Here is a 17,407-nt window from a genome sequence, read left to right as displayed (position 1 = left end):
GAGCTCACAAAAGGTCGCAAACCCCTCAATACCATCTAGGGTACAGGTTAGCTACTGCATGCCCCACGAAATCATCACTACCTTGTTAACAAAAATGGAGCACCAAGGGCAGGGGGCTCATGGTTTGTAGCATCAACTGCAACACTAATATCTCCACTTGCTTTGTTGATATACATTTAGAGTATATCACAGGCAGGGAAAGAAAACCACCTTTTTATTGTTAGCTCATTTACATCTTAGTGCTGTAATGATGAAGGTATGCTGACTTCATTGCGAAGGCAAATCATACCATTTAGAGTCTAATTTGAATAGGAAATAATTAGTTGGGCTTGTGGTGCAGAACATAAGTGACTCACAATCCCTCTGCAGGGACTGACAAGAAGAGCTAAAATTATTTTCTAGTCATCACTGAAGCAATTACAGTAAGATATGTGCACTTCAAACAGGCTACTAGGGAGACAAGAGGGTGGAGAAGGAGAGTTCTAGAGTGTTTTATCACCTACCTTCTGTTAATATAAACATTTAGCACCACCAACAAAATATTCATATTCAATGGTTATGAAAAACAACAGAAGAACTGGAGGATGACTCAGTGGTTAAGAGCACTGGCTGCTCTTCCAGAGGACCTGAGTTTGGTTCCCAGCACCCGCATGGCAGCTCACAACCATCCATAACTCTAGTTCCAGGGAATCCGATGCCCTGTTCTGACCTCTAAGGGCAAAAGGCATAAACATAGTACACATACATACATGCAAGCAGAACATGTAAGCACACACAAACAAATCTTAATAAAAAAAAAAAAACAGAAACTAGTCATAATGAACAAACATGAGGGTATTATCAACAAACAATATCACTATGAGGGTATTATCAGCACCTTGCTAATTTCTGACATGGTGAAATCTCAGGAAAGTAGTCAAATCAAGTGCCCATCTGTTAATCAGTCTTTGGGAAAACGTAGAATAGAACCAATTTGCCTTTTGAATGGTTCACATTCTTTCTCAGGTCCACCAGAGAACACGCAGTTTGGTTCTTACTCTGGGCAGAGGCAGCTTGTGTGTGCTATGCTGTGCTTCCCCCGTGCCCATTACTTCCAAGCTTCAGGCATTCCAGTCCCCTCATCCCACAGTGGCTTTCAGAATTGGGTGCAGTCCCCCTCCACCTTTTACTTGAACGTTTTGTTCTGTTTTCTAGTGGCCCTGGAGACAGAAGCTAGGGCGTCGAGCTAGGTGAGTGCTCTAGCCTGAGCTACAGCCTCAGCTTGTTGTGAGCTTTGTCAGAACAAATGGTTACTTTTGGGGACTTAGAGTCAATGAGGATTAAAAAGAAAACAGACAGGCAGTGGTGAAGCACACCTTTAGTCTCAGCACTCGGGAAGCAGAGGCAGGTGGATCTCTGAGTTCCAAGCTAGCCTGGTCTACAGAACAAGTTCCAGGACAGCCAGGGCTACACAGAGATATCCTGTCTTGAAAAACAACAAACCAAACAACAAAAAAACCAAATAACAACAAAAAACAAATCAACAAAACTCAGGCACCTTACAAGACAATTTCAGCTTAGGGTGTGGTTATCATTTTCTCTGTATCAGCAGCAATATGAACTTCAGTGCAAGCAATGTTCTGCTGAGTTCAATTTGGAGGAAATATTCCAGTGATACCAAATGATACGTGTGATGAAGAAACTGATGCTATTTGACCTCACGGCTGCATCGATTACATACTGGTCATCTTATTCGGAAGTGGTTTGACCTAGCCCTTGGGACATTCTTCTATCTGTAGCATTAACTACATCTTCTCTGCTGGCTGCGTGGAGCTTTACGAGGCCTGTCTGAACGGGTATCACTTTCCATGTCTGAACACAGAGAAGGACACTGACGATGGACCACTCCAGGGGAACAAATGGCAGACCTACCCTTCGGGCATGGACTTTTGTCTGTAGGTGCCACCCCCGGAGCCAGCCTCACTGGAAGAAGACAGGTTGCTGGGCGAGTTACGGCACTGGGATCTTGCCAAGGCCATGGATGAGACTGTCACATAGATGTCCGAACCAGGAGACAGCCTGCAAGTGTGAAGCGAAATACGAAGTCAACAACTCAGAGAGAAAACCCCACGGCAGTGCATGGCAGAGGAGATCTTATAAACGCCACAGAGGCGGCAGCCTCATGGAGAGAGTGGAAATGAAACCAGCTGGAAGCCCACAAGAGAAACCTCCTGCTAACACCACTCCTGAGGGAACAGCTGGAAAACTGCCTCGAAGGGTGTGCAACCCCTAAACATTATAGGAGGAAAGACCTAGAAAACACACGTGCTTCCAAAAGCTGCCAGGATTCAATCAGGTGGAGTGCTATGAAGTGTCCAGGTTGGCAGAGCAGAGGATAAGTGAACCCCAGTGACAATTAACCACACTGCCCTCCCCATGGCCACTGCAAGAGTACATTCTTCATGTGCTTCTTTGTTTTCCTATCTCGTTACTCGAAGTTTGCAATCTTCAGGCTCTGACAAATAGTTTTTATAATTTTGGCTGATAGTAGCATCACACTAAGAACTTCCACAGGGAAAATACTTCCTAGAATTGCATCTGTAGGATTTTCACAGTAGCAATGTGCTGTGTCTTGGCCCTGGCATATTGGCCAAATGACTATCTAGGGAGAGGCTGAACTCTGTGGGCAGGACAGACAGATTCTCCCTCAACCTTCTCTACTCTAGTAGTCAACAGGGTAGCCACAGGGATATCTGTGTGTGTGCTGAAAACTGTGACCAGGCTTGTAACAAAGCGACTTTATTTCAGAAGTGAACGTCTGCAGATGTCTGGACTCCCCAGTAGGGTGGACTGGTTTGGCTGAGGAAGTGGGTTCTAAGTAATTCATCTCAGGTCACAACAGGCTGGGTTTCTTGGCTAAGCCTACAGCATTTTGTGTGAGCTGCTGTCCACAGAGAAGGCAGGGGTTCCTTCTACTAATGAAACAGTCTGTGTGGGGTTGGCATGGTCAACAGACTTCCAATGTGAAGCCGTTCAGTTGCAAGCAGAGCGGAACCCTGGGCCAGAACCTGGCTGATGGACTAAACCATTCCTACAGTGAGTCTCCAGATGGGGTAGGAGCTTCGCTCAGCAGGTGGCAGACGGGCTAACAGAACCGTAACAAGATGCTTTTCTAGTGGAGACACAGTAAGGACAGCTGCTAGGAGTCTAACTCCGAACTTATCTACACATAAGGCACATCCGAGTTCTCTCTGGCTGTCTTCTAGATGCGGCTCCCTAATCCTCTCCTAATGCAAATCAAGCCTCTTCAAAAGGAACAGTTTCCTCCCTGGGCCACAAACAGAATGGTCCTCCTCTATTTGTTTTATCAAGCTAAGCATCTTGGAACCATGTTTCCCTTTCTCTGATCTTCCAGATTTAACTGGCCTAATTATGCTGTTGTACACTTGTGTACTACACAAAGACTGTGTCCTAGCATCCTGGGTACTGGTCTTGAAAATACATCTGGGCTCCACCACAACTGCCCTCTGACCTCTTTCACCCAGTGTCTGACTTCCAGGCTCCACCCATGCCATCCCTCCAATAGCTCCTAGCAATGCTCTTCTGCCATGTCAACCTACCGCTAGAGGCTTCTCCAAAGACCAAAACTAACCCTGTCACCGTTTTCAAGCCCTGAATCATCTGACCTGAGTCCACGTCCCGGTGTCCTGGGCTCTGATTAGGTTGATTGTGGGCCAGGATGCAGAGTCCCACCACACTCACACCTTCACGCATCCGCTGTCTATCTAGAATGCCTTCCTCTCTTCCAATATTACATCTGAATGCACAGAACAGAACCTCTTCACACCCCATAGCAGCCTATTCTGTGTACCTTCAGAGCATACCACAGTCTTATGTTTATCTGTCTCCCTACGACACTCTGTCTTGATGGCACAGGACGGAACCTTACTATCTTTATTGTACGTGTATAACTATTTTGGCTGCAGGTACACTGGTATGCCACTTATCTACCTGGTACCTGTAGAGGTCAGAAGAGGGTGTTGGATTCCCAGAACTGAGAGTTACAAAGGTTGTGTGCCACTGAATCTATGTCTTCTGCAAGAGCAGCAACTCCTATTAATCACTGAGCTACTACCCACCCCTCACTCTTGCCCCAGCCAGGGGTTCTTACGTATGGAAGACCTAGAGTGGCTGCAAAGTGTTGGCTTTTAAAATCTGTAATTTGCTAAAAGCCAAATTATAACCAAATCAGTGTGCTTTTTTAACTGCTGAAACAGGGATGGAGTCACAGGGCTAAGATTACAGCAGAAAGTCATTACTGTCACAGGTGGAGGAGAGAGCTACTGAGGATGCCGATCTAAGTGTGGACTAGGACAAGAAGACTAGTGTCTGGGGACTGTGATGGGAAGCCAGGCCAGGTCACCTCTAAGCAGTCTCCACTGCCATCACAAGCCATGCTCCCGGTGGGTGTCAGCACCTGGTCACCACAGGGTTTTACACACACACACACACACACACACACACACACACACACACACACACGGTGAAAGCACTGTCCTCACAGGGGTCCCTCAGACACTTGCTCTGTGTTCCACCACTTGAAGAGTAAGACTGTGTCCCCGTGGCATCTGCCTCTGTCATCACCCGTTCTGGTCTCACCACACAGACCTTCATGTTAGGGTCCAGGGTGTGTCTGCAGGCAGCTGTGTGCTTAGTGATTAGAGGAACCTAGTTCAACCCTATCTGGGGTATTTTTTTTTTTTAGATTCACCTTTATTTTACTTTATGTGTATGAGTGTTTAGCCTGCATGTATGTCTGTGAGTCCTGAGCATATAGTACCCATAGAGGTTAGAAGAGGATGCCAGATCCCCTGGAACTGGAGTTATAGACAATTGTGAGCCACCATGTGGGTGCTGAGAGCCAAATCAGGTCCTTTGAAAGAGCACCCAGTGCTCTTAACCACCAAGTCATCTCTCCAGCCCCTAGTACTGTGTTTTGATAAAAGAATGATCAAGACATAGGTGGGTACCAAGAAATGAAGTTCCTATACTGTGTTCTCCTGAGATTTCTCTCAGATGTCTCATAATCCATTCAGATATAACTAGGGCTGGAATGGAGGAGGAAGGGGAAAGACAAAGTTGCAAACAAGAAAACTGAGTAAGAATTAGTGAACAGCATAAATCCAAAGGAGTCTGACACCATTTGCCTTTCTTCCCCCAGAATCTGCCTTCCAAGTGCACTTAACAGACAGACCAGATGGGTTTCCATTCTGTACAGCTTTGATCCCATCACTGCAGAGGAAGAAATGCTACAGAAAAAAATGGGAGCATCAGAGTGGCAGTGGGTCATGAGCCAGTGAGGGCCAGTGGGACAGCTAGGCAGCGGAGTCATATGGATGGGCACGCTAACTCACATGGCTCCTTGGGCAAAGCTAAGATAGAATTTTTATCTTTGGCTTTAGAACTTGCTTTATGTAGTATGTTCTCCAAAACATACATTAAACTAAAACACTTGAATCTCATTCTCAACGTCAGCTCTTTTACTTGGCAAATGTATCAGAAAATTCTATTTGGTTACTGGAGTTAGCCCAAAGTGGGGGGGTGGGGGGAAGAAAGAAGAAAGAAAAAAGTCAGCGTTTTCAGAAGGCTGGCGTTCATTCCACCTCTCTTCTGCATTTATGTAACTCAATGGTGGCTTTGTTTTCTGACTGTTCACACACAGAGGACACACACAGAGCAGCTGAAGGAAAGCCACCCCTGTGTTTACATCTCCAAATACATGAACGCTGGACAAAGAAAATTTAGAATCAGCTTTATCCTTGTGATGTACAACTCTGCTGTTTTCAATACTATGACTCTGGTGCCATCACGCCAATGTTTAAGAGACCCGTTCAGGAGCAGAAGGTGTGACTGTCTGGGTGCCGGCAGTCCAGCTCTGCGGAGCGAGAGGCTAGCTGGGCGTTGTCCTGGGTACTCCCTGGCACTCTCAAGTGGCACTCTGAAAAGGGCAGAAGACTCTTCTCCCAGGCTCTCCGCACACTGACCTCCCTGACCTGTGCTGGGCCCTTGCGGCCTAAGCACATCTATTGTAGGAACTGCTGTGCCCAGTAACTTAGGGTAAGGTCAGAGCCTTTTCCTCTAAAATAATCCAAAATAATCCAGCTCTTCCTGCTTTGTTCTGTTTAAAAGGAACCCAAAACACTGAATGTTAATAATCACACAGGTTTAGAGAATGAAGATTAACTACCTTTCAATTGATATGAAATCCATAATCTCACGAAGAATAAACAATAATCTTGTGTGTGTGTCTGGACTGCCCTAATATTCATTCATTCATTCATTCATTCACTCATTCATTATTTATTTATTTGTTCATTTGTTCATTCATTCATTCATTCATTTGGAGACAGGGTCTCTCGCTGGCTGCTGGGGGTAAAGCCATCAATAGTATTCCAGCTACAAAGTCTGTGAACTGCAATAATGCAAATGTTACTGGGGTAACCAACCACTTTCTGACTGAATTTAAGGCCTGTTCCACAGGAAGAAACACATGCCTGGTACCATAATCTAGCCAAGGACCCAGGGATAAACCTACTATTATTTTGCTAAATGGACACAGTGTCAAACTGCCCTCTAAACAACTATTTCTTTTTTTTTTTTTTTTATTTTTTTTTTTTTTTTTTTTGGTTTTTCGAGCCAGGGTTTCTCTGTGTAGCTTTGGAGCCTGTCCTGGATCTCACTCTGTAGCCCAGGCTGGCCTCGAACTCACAGAGATCCGCCTGGCTCTGCCTCCCGAGTGCTGGGATTAAAGGCGTGCGCCACCACCGCCCGGCAACAACTATTTCTTTATCCAAAGATCAATGCAGTTCTCAGACATCGTCAGAGAAGTTTCTCTGTGCAGTGGGCAGTGGTTAACACAGAAACTCATAACTGGTCAAAAGGAAGAGAAAGGTGACTGTGGAATGTTCAGCCACAAATGGAACATCTATATCAAACTCCTTCCTCTAGGCTCAAGGACCACTGCAGAAGAGGCGGTAGAGAGACTGTAAGAGCCAGAGGTGAGAGAGGAACAGAATGAAACAGTATCTTCTGGACATAACAGGATAGCTGTACTTATGAACTGACAGCAGCTGGGTTGCCTATACAAGACCTGCACAAGATCACGCCAGTCAACATTCTAGCATGGAGGGGGAGAAATTCATAAGTTCCTACTCCTAACTGAGTGTGCTAGTTTGAATGAGAATAACACCCACAAGCTTGTATGTCTGAATACTTGGTCCCCAGTTAGTGAAACTGTTTGGTAAGGATTAGGTGGCCTTGTAGGAGGAGGTGTGTCACTGTAAGTAGGCTTTGAGGTTTCAAAAGCCCAAGCCTTTTTACCAGGTAGTGCTCTCTCTTCTCTGTCTCCTCTCTTCAACCCCCCTTCCCCCTGCTTGTGGATCAGAGGTAAGCTCTCAGCTACTGCTCCAGTGCCATGCCTGCCCTCCTTCATGTCATGCTCTCTGCCACGATGAAACTGTAAGCAATCCCTAATCAAATGCTTTCTTTTATAAGTTGCCTTCATCATGGTATCTCTTCACAGCAATAGAAAAGTAACTAAGATACGGTGGAAACACAGATAGTTGCTGGCTTCTGGGAGAGGGAAAGTCAGTTTTCTTCAAGGGTGTGGTCCCTGGTAGGTGCACCACACTCGAGTGGATTGTCTCATGTTGTAGAATATTATTTCTACTATTTCTGCTTATGTTGTATTGGTTTAACTCTGTGAAGCTGTGTTACCTTGCCTGTCTAAAACACCTGATGGCCTAATGAAGACTTGAACAGCCAATCGTGAGGCAGGAGAAAGGATAGGTGGGGCTGGCAGGCAGAGAGAATAACAGAAGGAGAGATCTGGGAGGAAAGGAGAAAAGAACAAGAGAACAAGGAGAGCAGGATGCTAGGAGCCAGCCACCCGGCCACACAGCCAGCCACAGAGTAAGAATAAAAGTAAGATATACAGAAGTAAGAAAAATCCCAGAAACAAAAGGTAGATAGGATAATTTAAAGTTAAGAAAAGCTGGCAAGAAACAAGCCATGCTAAGGCTGGCCATTTATAATTAAGAAAAAGCCTCCATGTGTGATTTATTTGGGAGCTGGATTGAGGTCTCTCAAAAGAGCAAAAATAACCAACAACAGTTTCACATCCCAAAGTCTATGGGAAACACAAACTGAACTTGATGGGTTCTTTAAATATAGTAAGTTTCAAAAAGAGGACATGAAGTTTAAAGGGAGGAGCTGGGAGGAGTTGGGGGTAGGGAAGGGATGACTGTGATCAAATACACAGGGTGTGAAATTTTCAAAGCATAAAATTCTACTGAAGAAAATTACCAAACCTAAGTCCCAGATAGATAATAACCCATGCTAGCATTGCCCATGGATCACCACAGGCCTACAGTCAGTGTGCACAATAGTGACTCTTAAGACCTACTGTCCCAGACAGTGACTAATTACAATTTACCAATCCATCAGTAAGGACTTCTCAATGCCTAAGTAGTTAGTGGTAAGATAGTTTCCTGAGTATTTAGGATTAATTACACTTCTATTTCCTTCTTTTTTACTCCAAAGTGACAATACTGCCTAGTTGTATCCACAGAGACAAGGCCCTCTGTCACCCAAGTGCAAGCATGGACTGATGGTAAAAACAATTGAGAGGGTTTCAAACAGCAGCTGTGACCGACAAATTAGATACCAGAGTCCATAATTAAGCACAGCATTTTGCCACAACTTAGCAATTAAAATGCTATCTACTCAGGGAAGAGGACCAAGTTATCTGTCCTCATCAGTATACATACCAACCAGGACTCTTCCCGAATGATGTAAAAAGAATTCTCTAAAGTAATTCAAGGTTATAGGATGACTCTTCTACCCAGTAGCTTCTGCACAGGCTGTGCTCACAGTCAAGCAACCCACCACCCTCTTTCATGCTTTCCTACTGTGTGCTCTGTGAAGAGCAACTGCTGGCCCCAACCTCAGCTCATCAGCTGTTCAGCCACGGTCTTGAAATCTTGCTTGTGTGAGCCTCCTACAAGGTTCACTCCAAACAAGACAGAATGCTCAGACACAGCTGTGGGCATTCACAGCTGGGCACACACCATGGGTGTCTCTTGACAAGAATCAATTTTACATCTAAAGGTGATCCCGGAGGAGGGAAAAGAAAAACAAAAATAATTGCAGACAGGACCAGTCACTTAACTTGTGGGACCCAGCACATAACGAAAACAGGTTCCCCTGCTCGAACAGTATTCCAACCCATTAGACATCACGGTGTGTGCTGGTTCTTAGACTATCATGACGAACAAAACAGGCTAATATAAGAAATTCTGTGAGCAAATCTGATGATCTCAACATTCCTAGAGGGGGCAATTAAGGAAGAGACAGGAAAAAAAAAGTTTTCAAAGTGACTTTTCAGAAGACGGATGGGAGCCAAGCTGGGAGGAATGGAAGGGACCAGGCTGGGCCTGACTGTGTACTGAGGAGACACGGTACTTCCAGGGAACAGTCACTTACAGGTCAGAGGTGGGAGTGAAGGCAGGAGGGAGAGAGAGGGGGAGAGAGAAAGTATGACAGGGAGAGGGACAGAGCAAGGCCCAGCTGACTTTCAGGGGTGTCACCAACCAAGGGGGAGAGGCTGACTTCATCTTGAAGACTGCAGAAGCGTGAGTGTCAGTAAAGGCTTGGCTCCAGGCACAGCTTCATTTTTATCACATGACTCTGCCAGCAGCAGGCTGCTTCTGACAACAATTTAGACTTTTAAAAGGTAGCATAAAGCATGAGTTCTCAAGCCCAGAAGGAAGAAGCTGAAACACAACGGAAGAACTAAAGGGCCGAGGAGCTGGCCCAACAGTAAGGTGCCTGCCTCCCCAGCGTGAGGCCCTGAGCTCCACCCCTCACCATACAACAGTCAGGAGTGGCGGAAGTGCTGGGGATCCATCTCAGTGGTGGAGGTGCAGGGACAGAGGACCCTGCTGCTGGCTGGCCAGCCCATCTACAGCCGAGTCAGTGAGATTCAGGCTCAGGGAGAGACCCTATGATGCAAACCTGACAACCAGAATTTGGTTCTCAGGTGGAAGAAGAAAACTCTACAAAAAGAAGAAGACTCTACAAAATTGTTCTCTGACTTCCACAGGCAAGCTGAGGAGCTCCTGGCTCTACCCCACCCCCATCTTTTCTGAGAACTCAAGAGAAGATGGGATTATCTTGAAGTAGGTTACTAGAGGAGGACAGAAATAAGTGAGAACATAGGGAAATTGAACTGACTCCTCGCCAGGTTGTGGTACTGGAGTGCAGGACAAACCATACCATACTTCCTCAAGGTGGGTATGATGGGGAAGGAGGAAGTGGAAATGGGAGGGCCAGGGGAAGGGTAAGTCAGACTGGACTTTTAGTATGGAGTGCCAGTGCTGACACACGGGTGCAGAGTTGTGGCTATCAGAGAGGTGTATGAATATGAAAACTGAAAAGGAGGCCAAGACAAAACCCTTCCATTAGAGACTTCCTGCATACAGTGATGACTGAGCTCCCCGAAGTGGATGTCAATGTAAAGATGCTGCACAGTGTGGGGTTACAGAAATGGGGGGGGGACCAAAGGAGGAGGAATTGGGGGCAAAAGGCCAATGATTAAAAACAAAATAAATCAGGCTTAGGAAAATGAGTGGACTCTTAGCTTCAATTACTACAACAAGTACGTCAAACAGGCTATTTACAAGAAAAAGCTCTGAGTTCACTGTTCGGTGGTTCAAAATTGTAGGACTGAACCCATTATTAAGTCTCTTGTGAGTGTGGCAAGGGATGGCAGGGGCGCGAGCTGGAGAAATGCTCACACTCTGACCAGGAAACAGAAGGAGCAGGAACAGGCAGAGAACCACAGTCCTTTGAGGCTGTGCTCACTGGGTCTCACAGGGTAAAGGCTCATGGTACCTCCCAACAGTAGCACCTGGGGACCAAGCCTTTGCATGTGGACCTAGGGGGGCACACCCCCAACCACAGCGACAAAGGAACATTTTTAAGAGGGATGGCAAATGCTGGCTAATAAGCTAGGGCTGAGTGGTGTCCCATGGCTGTGAGAACATGGGTGGCAACGCGGACCTGGCCAGAGGAGCCCCAGGAAAGCTCCACACTCTGCGATGCGAAGATCCTGTGTCTACTCGAGCAACCGTGATCCAGGGGGAGGGTGTCAGTACATCCATGGCCCAAGGAGATTGAATCCAGACAGTAAGATTAACAAACAGAATGGAAAACTCGTTCCCATACTAAGATGACTGCTACTTGTCCAAAGCCCTTGAAATGATTAGATTTTGAGTGCATTAACTCAGATCTAGAGAATTATGACTGATCCTGGTACACTTAAACTCAGCAATGTAGCAAGTCTACGAGCTGTTTTTACTCCAGTCCCACCCTTAAACTAGATAAACCTGAAGCCCAAACCACAGTTGTTTCATGTTACTTATTCCTGCTAAATAAATATTACTCTGTTCACAGATACACCCCACAAACACTATAAAATTCTGTAATCAGAAGGACACCTGGGGAGCATAAATTCTCACATTCAAACCAAACAGATCAGACCTCAAATGGCAAATGAGCTATAGTCTCTAACATATTGGTTTCTCCCAACAATGTCAAGAATTTTGTCAATGTCAATCCAGTTGAAAATTCTTGCTAAGAATCCCAAATACCAATGTATGTTATTGTTACATAGACTATGGCCTTAGTATTAAAAGAAAATAATCCATCCCATAAATTAAAACAACGATCTTCGAGTCTGTGGTTCTGCAAACCATGAAATAAAGAGTAGGGTTCTGTAAGTAGTAAATGACTATTTTTATCCTAAAAGGACTGTGCTGGACCCAAGCAAGGCAAGCAGGCTTGTGCCGTGCAGGAAAGGACACTGGAGATTGCTGCTGGCTTCTGCTTCAGGAGAACTGGTTTCTCCACAGTTGGTCTAAGCACAACTTTCTGGGGCAGAAGGAACAGACTCAAATGACTACAAAGCAAGCTCAGGGTTCTGAATCAAAGCATTCGTGTGGACTACATATGACTCCTTAAAGGTCATCTCCTATTCATAAGTGACCTCACTACTAATGTAACTGCCACGAGGGTTGGGGCTTGAAGTGAAAGACTGGGAATTGACAACCATGGTTTATAATAGAATATTACCATACATTCCAAACTGGAGACAACCCAACCATTCTAATAGACGGAAAATATAGGGGTGAGATTTCACAAGATACCCTAGAATCTGGGATTTTAGTAGGGTTCTTAGAGAACACCCTATACGATATGAAACCAGAAAGGGCAGTGAGTAGGGTTCAGTATCCCCCAAACCAATGATAGCCTCACATCTGTTCCTTCCACCTCTACAGTCCAAAGAAGCACAGGCCCCTCCTGTGGTCTTTGGTCCTCCCTGGGCTTGTGGTCCTGGGTTCTATAAGAATGCAGGCCGAACAAGCCATGAGGAGCAAGACAGTAAGCAGCACCCCTCCATGGCCTCTGCATCAGCTCCTGCCTCCAGGTTCCTGCTGACTTCCCTCAGGATGAACTGTGTCCTGAGAGTTTTAAGATAAAATCAACCCTTTCATCCTCAAGTTACACTTCGTCATGGTGTTTGTCACAGCAATAGAACCCAGACTAAGTAATCACTTAAGTAATTAGCCACAAATAGTACTTCTACCTTCTCATGTCAGCTTTCTGAACTCTCACAAGCTTTAGCCTCTACTGCAGATTCGAGTCAACATGGAATCAGAACACATTCCACTATTTTATCATGTGGAATACTCTGAAAGGAAAGGACTCAAATGACTTCACCTGTGAAAGCCTCTGGGTTGTCTGTGGAAGAAGAAAAGGGGGCGGGCAGGAGAAAGTGAGCCCTTTAGACAATGACTTCCCAGGTTCATCTTTCAAAACAGGAGCCAAACCATGAATTACACTAACACTCTCCCGGGAAGAGCCAATTTTCGAGTGAGTAAAACAAAGAATTTATTCAGAGATGTCTTGGAGGCTTTTCCTTCTCAAAGATAATGATAGCAGGAGGAGTCCAGATAGGGTGCAGTGGCTATGGAGTGGCTATGGGTGAGGAGCCCTTTACTGGGATAAACAGCAAGGTACGGGACATAAATCGTCAGTAACCAATGAAAGATTTGAGAGAGACCACTTTTGTGTGTGTGTGCTTTTATAAACTGTTTCTGTGGGGTACTTTAGGATCCCAGGACAGCTAAATGATGATGTTATACAAACTCAAAGCTGGACTATAACGCAGGACTCCACAGAAAAGCCTTCATTTTCAAGTGCTCCCAAAGTAGATTGATGACTACGAACACTGGCCATGGCACTCTGTCCTTGCAGAAAGCTCTGTCACAGAAACACTTCTACCCACCACAAACAACACCCCAGCTCCGAGAGGTGCAAGCATTATGAGCAGTGTGAGAAGAAAATAGCCATGAATGGGAAGAAAAGAAACTTCTAGCAAGTAGCTGACAGAACCACCTCCAAGGAATTCATCATCTGCAGAACAATGACTTGAAACTTTAGATCCAATTGTTATTTACATCTGAGAGAACCTGATGCAGCTTAATACAAGGCTGAGGCTCCAGTCTGAGGTGGGTAAAGGCCATGGCTGCTCACCAAGGCAGAGTCGCTTTTTGTGGGGGTCTACTATGACTTTCAGTCTGACTAGACCTGGTTACTCACATTCCAGAACCTCTATCCTTGTCCCTTGGCTTGTCTGCCTCAGTGTTAAGTCACTGTCTTAGCTCTTCCCATGTGTTTTCCTCTACCTCCCTACTCACAGGAAATCTATTGCACTATTTGAGTTTTGCAGGGATCGGAATGAAAAAAGCCCCCAAAGGCCAATAGGGAGTGGCGCTATTAGGAAGAATGGCCTTGTTGGAGGAAGTGTGTCACTGGGGGGTGGGCTTTGAGGTTTCTGAAGCTCAAGTCAGACTCAGTATAGCTTTCTCTTCCTACTGCCTGCTGATCCAGATGTAGAACCCTGGGTCCACGTCTGCCTGCATGCCACCATCCTTCCCACCATGACAATAACAGACTAAACCCCTGAATTGTAACCCAGCCTCAATTAAATGTTTTCCTTTATAATGGTTGCTGTGGTCAGGGTGTCTCTTCACAGTAATAGGATCCTAAGACAAATTTCTCCTCTCAAAGTTCTTTTCAAATAAAATGACAGAAACAAAGATATCCAACCAAAACCTTGCATTCTATTACTTCTATCTTATAAGTTGCCTCAAACAATGAAAACCATTGAAAATAAATACTGTCATTGTCACCTCAAGGATCTAAGTGATCTAAGTTTTAATCCAACTGGCCACTACATAGAGGGTGATGATTTCTGTTGATAATCACACAGAAATTAAAGAGCAAAGCACATACAAATCCCACTGAGGTGGCTGGATCCTCTGCTGGGAAAGCTCCCATGCTTTGGAAGACCCTCAAGGGCATTTCAGTAACACTTACGAATTTAGTGTTATTTCAACTTGGGGCTCAGAGCAAAGTGGCCTTGGAGAGGGCACTCACCTCCTTTCCAGTGGGCGCCCGTCACTGGAAATGCTTCTAGGGATGTTGGCAGCTCTTTCTGGAGGGGGCATTTTCCCATCTCCCTTCCCAGTATTCAGCCGTGACGTCATGGGACTCTGCATCTGGGATGGAACCTGGGGTGAATGAGCACCCTTGTTGGCATTCCGCTGCCATTTGTTATTATTCCTGAAGGGAAACTTGAACTCATAGGAAACACCGTCATTCATCTTGTACTCCATCACTGGCATGCGGTAGGTTTCTGAGCAGCTCCTGTTAAGAGGAAAGACCAGGAAAAAACAAACAAAACAATGAATACTGTCTTATCATGTTGGTGAAGACACACTGATTATCATTAACATTCTAGAAATCTGCTATGGAATGTTGTTCTGTATGCTGTGAATGTGTGTTGCTCTGATTGGTTGATAAATGAAGCTGTTTGGCCAATGGTGAGGAAAAATAAGGTTAGGCGGGACATTCTAACTAGAGAGGGAGGAAGGAGAAAAGGGAGTAGAGGAGACGCTGCTAGTTGTCGCCAGGAGAAGCAAGATGTAAAGTACCAGTAAGGCACAAGCCACGTGGCAAAATATAGAGTTATAGAAAATGGGTTAATTTAAGATGTAAGAGCTAGTTAGCAAGAAGCCTGAGCCATTAGTTTAAATGTTTATACTATAGTTTAAAAATAATATACGTCTCTGTGTGTTTATTTGGGTCTGAGCAGCTGCGGGCCCAGGTGGTACTGAAGAAAACTTCCAGCTACAGAAACCTCTTTTAATCTTTGGGCCTTGCAATTCTCCTTTTCCAACCTAGGACCCCAGAAGAATCACACAGGGATTTTCCTTTACTCAGTGCCAAGTATGGCATCTGAGAATGAGGAGTCCATAAACACCTGGAGCCCAAGGTCTGCTGGGAACATGGAGAACTGAGGAGGAAAGGCAGCTGGAAGGACCCCAGAGCAGGCAGCTCAGGGAAGACAACAAGCAGCTCTGCAAACTGCGCTGGGAACTGCAACTGGGGACCAAAGGGAGGGCAACTCCAAGTGAGGGGGATCCCAAGGGCCAAGAAATTAAGTCGGAAAAGATCCCAAACCTAACCAGAGAGCCAAATTTAGCTTAGGAGGGAGAAAACCAATTACAGAAATGCAGCAATTATTAAATCCCTCAGGAAGACCAAGACAATCTGAAACCAGACTTCATTTCTTTCCAAAGAAGGCATCTCCCTTCCTGAGTGACATCAGCGGCCATAGACACACTTCCTGCCACTTCTGCTCTACCTGAAACCTCAGTCCTCAGGAAGCAGGGAACCCATGCTCCATTCTTCATATCTAAGCAATGAGAGGAGATTCTGTCTGTCATTAACCAGGCAGACAAAATCTATCCCTACTGCAATATTAATCCATGCACCAGAATTCACTGTTGAACAGAATGATTTCCTTTTATACAGAGACCGCAAGGACTGGGAAACAGGAGGGAAGACTTGGAAGGGAGGGTGAACAGAGCAGCTGTGAAGAGTCACTCATGAGGAACTTTGGAGATACTGTAGCCCAAGGCAAGCGGGGTGAGCTGCATGGGTGAGGCACAATTGGAAGTTGAATTTTAGAAAGGAAAACAAAATTGGTGCAACTGATTTAAGATGCTTTGTTTTACCCAAAATTGTATCATTTTAACATATAGTTAACACTGAAAAAGTACTGAGGTATTTTATGTTCTTCTGAATCTCATGTAGTTTGCAGGAAACCAAACTGCAGCCACCTGCCATTTGCTACTGCTTTCATGGCAAGGGAACATCTCACTGGCTTTCTGGTCTCTTACCTGTTTCTGCAAACTCTAAGAATGACAGATGGAGTCAAGGGTGGGCAGTACTCTGAAGGACAAAGCTAATGGCTGGCTTTAATGCCATGTGTAAGTAGTCATAAAAAGCTTTCTGTGGTCTCCTCCAGTAAAATGTGGTGGTGACTGTAACTATAAGACAGAATACAGGAAGCGGGATGGATGCTAATTTAGCCAAACTACAGCAACTCCATGATGAAGGTGCTATACTGCACTACCCTAGGATTATGGAGCACAGAGGCCCAGAGAGCTTTGCACAGCCACAAGGAGGCAGAAGAGGTCTTAATGCACAGAATCAGTGTACCTGTGGCTCATCTTACTCTAGTTCCTAAGTAGAGAACAGCACTCTAATTCCCAGATCTCCTCACCCACAATGAATCACATCTCACTCGAAGCACAGCCTATGACAAAAAGGAGCAGCATCCTTTGTAAACCCCACGGGAGCTGTCAGCAGGCATTACTGTTTCAGGGCTAAATGTGACCCAAAGGGCCAACTGAAACTTAATTTTAAAAAGCCTAATGTTTGTGAACAGCTTGGTCCCTAGAAGCTGTGACTTTGGCTCCAAAGAAACAGGCAACTCCTTTCAATGGGAGCTCATTTAGAGGATGAGATTTGGAGCAGACAAGTTCTAGCTCAAAGGCAGCATGCTCTCACTTTCAAAGCAAGAAAACACTTTGCAACCCATTCCTATTTAAAAGATAATTTGACTCTCAAATCTCCGACAAGAAAAATAATAGTATTAAAGATAATTTGGTCTTTTTATGTAACTGTCTTAGCTCTTGAATGGCCCCTGATTGCAGAGCACCACCCTGCAGAATCAAGCTGCACCCCCGGAACACCTCATCTAACCCGCGAGCCAGCTACTCTTTATCAAGTGGACGAGCTCGAGTCTCAGAGGTCACAGACACTGGAGATGTGACAGAGGTGAGGCGCATTTTCACCAGTGGGAGTGGGGATGGATGAAGACACTCAGGAAGGGTCTCTGACAGGCCCTCCGAACTGCTCTCACTGTGCGGTCCTCTTGGCTATCTGGTTTCTC

The 17,407-nt window shown here is 45.4% G+C and overlaps 1 protein-coding gene across 9 annotated transcripts in view; it reads right to left on the bottom strand.

Annotated features, from left to right (window-relative positions):
• The window catches only part of Sipa1l1 (signal induced proliferation associated 1 like 1), a 300,159-nt gene that overhangs the window by 37,359 nt on the left and 245,393 nt on the right, over positions 1–17,407 (bottom strand). For all 9 annotated transcript variants that reach the window (XM_028877330.1, XM_028877339.1, XM_037210693.1 and 6 more), the window contains 2 exons: positions 14,542–14,811; positions 1,912–2,058 (listed from right to left, as the gene is read on the bottom strand). In XM_028877330.1, coding sequence (XP_028733163.1) covers positions 1,912–2,058; positions 14,542–14,811 — 417 coding nt within the window. The remainder of the gene's footprint in view (positions 1–1,911; positions 2,059–14,541; positions 14,812–17,407) is intronic.

Source organism: Peromyscus leucopus, chromosome 14, assembly GCF_004664715.2.
Source record: "Peromyscus leucopus breed LL Stock chromosome 14, UCI_PerLeu_2.1, whole genome shotgun sequence".
Taxonomy (NCBI): Eukaryota; Metazoa; Chordata; class Mammalia; order Rodentia; family Cricetidae; genus Peromyscus; species Peromyscus leucopus.
Note: the sequence above shows the minus strand (reverse complement) of the source record. Positions and strands in the feature narration are given on the sequence as shown.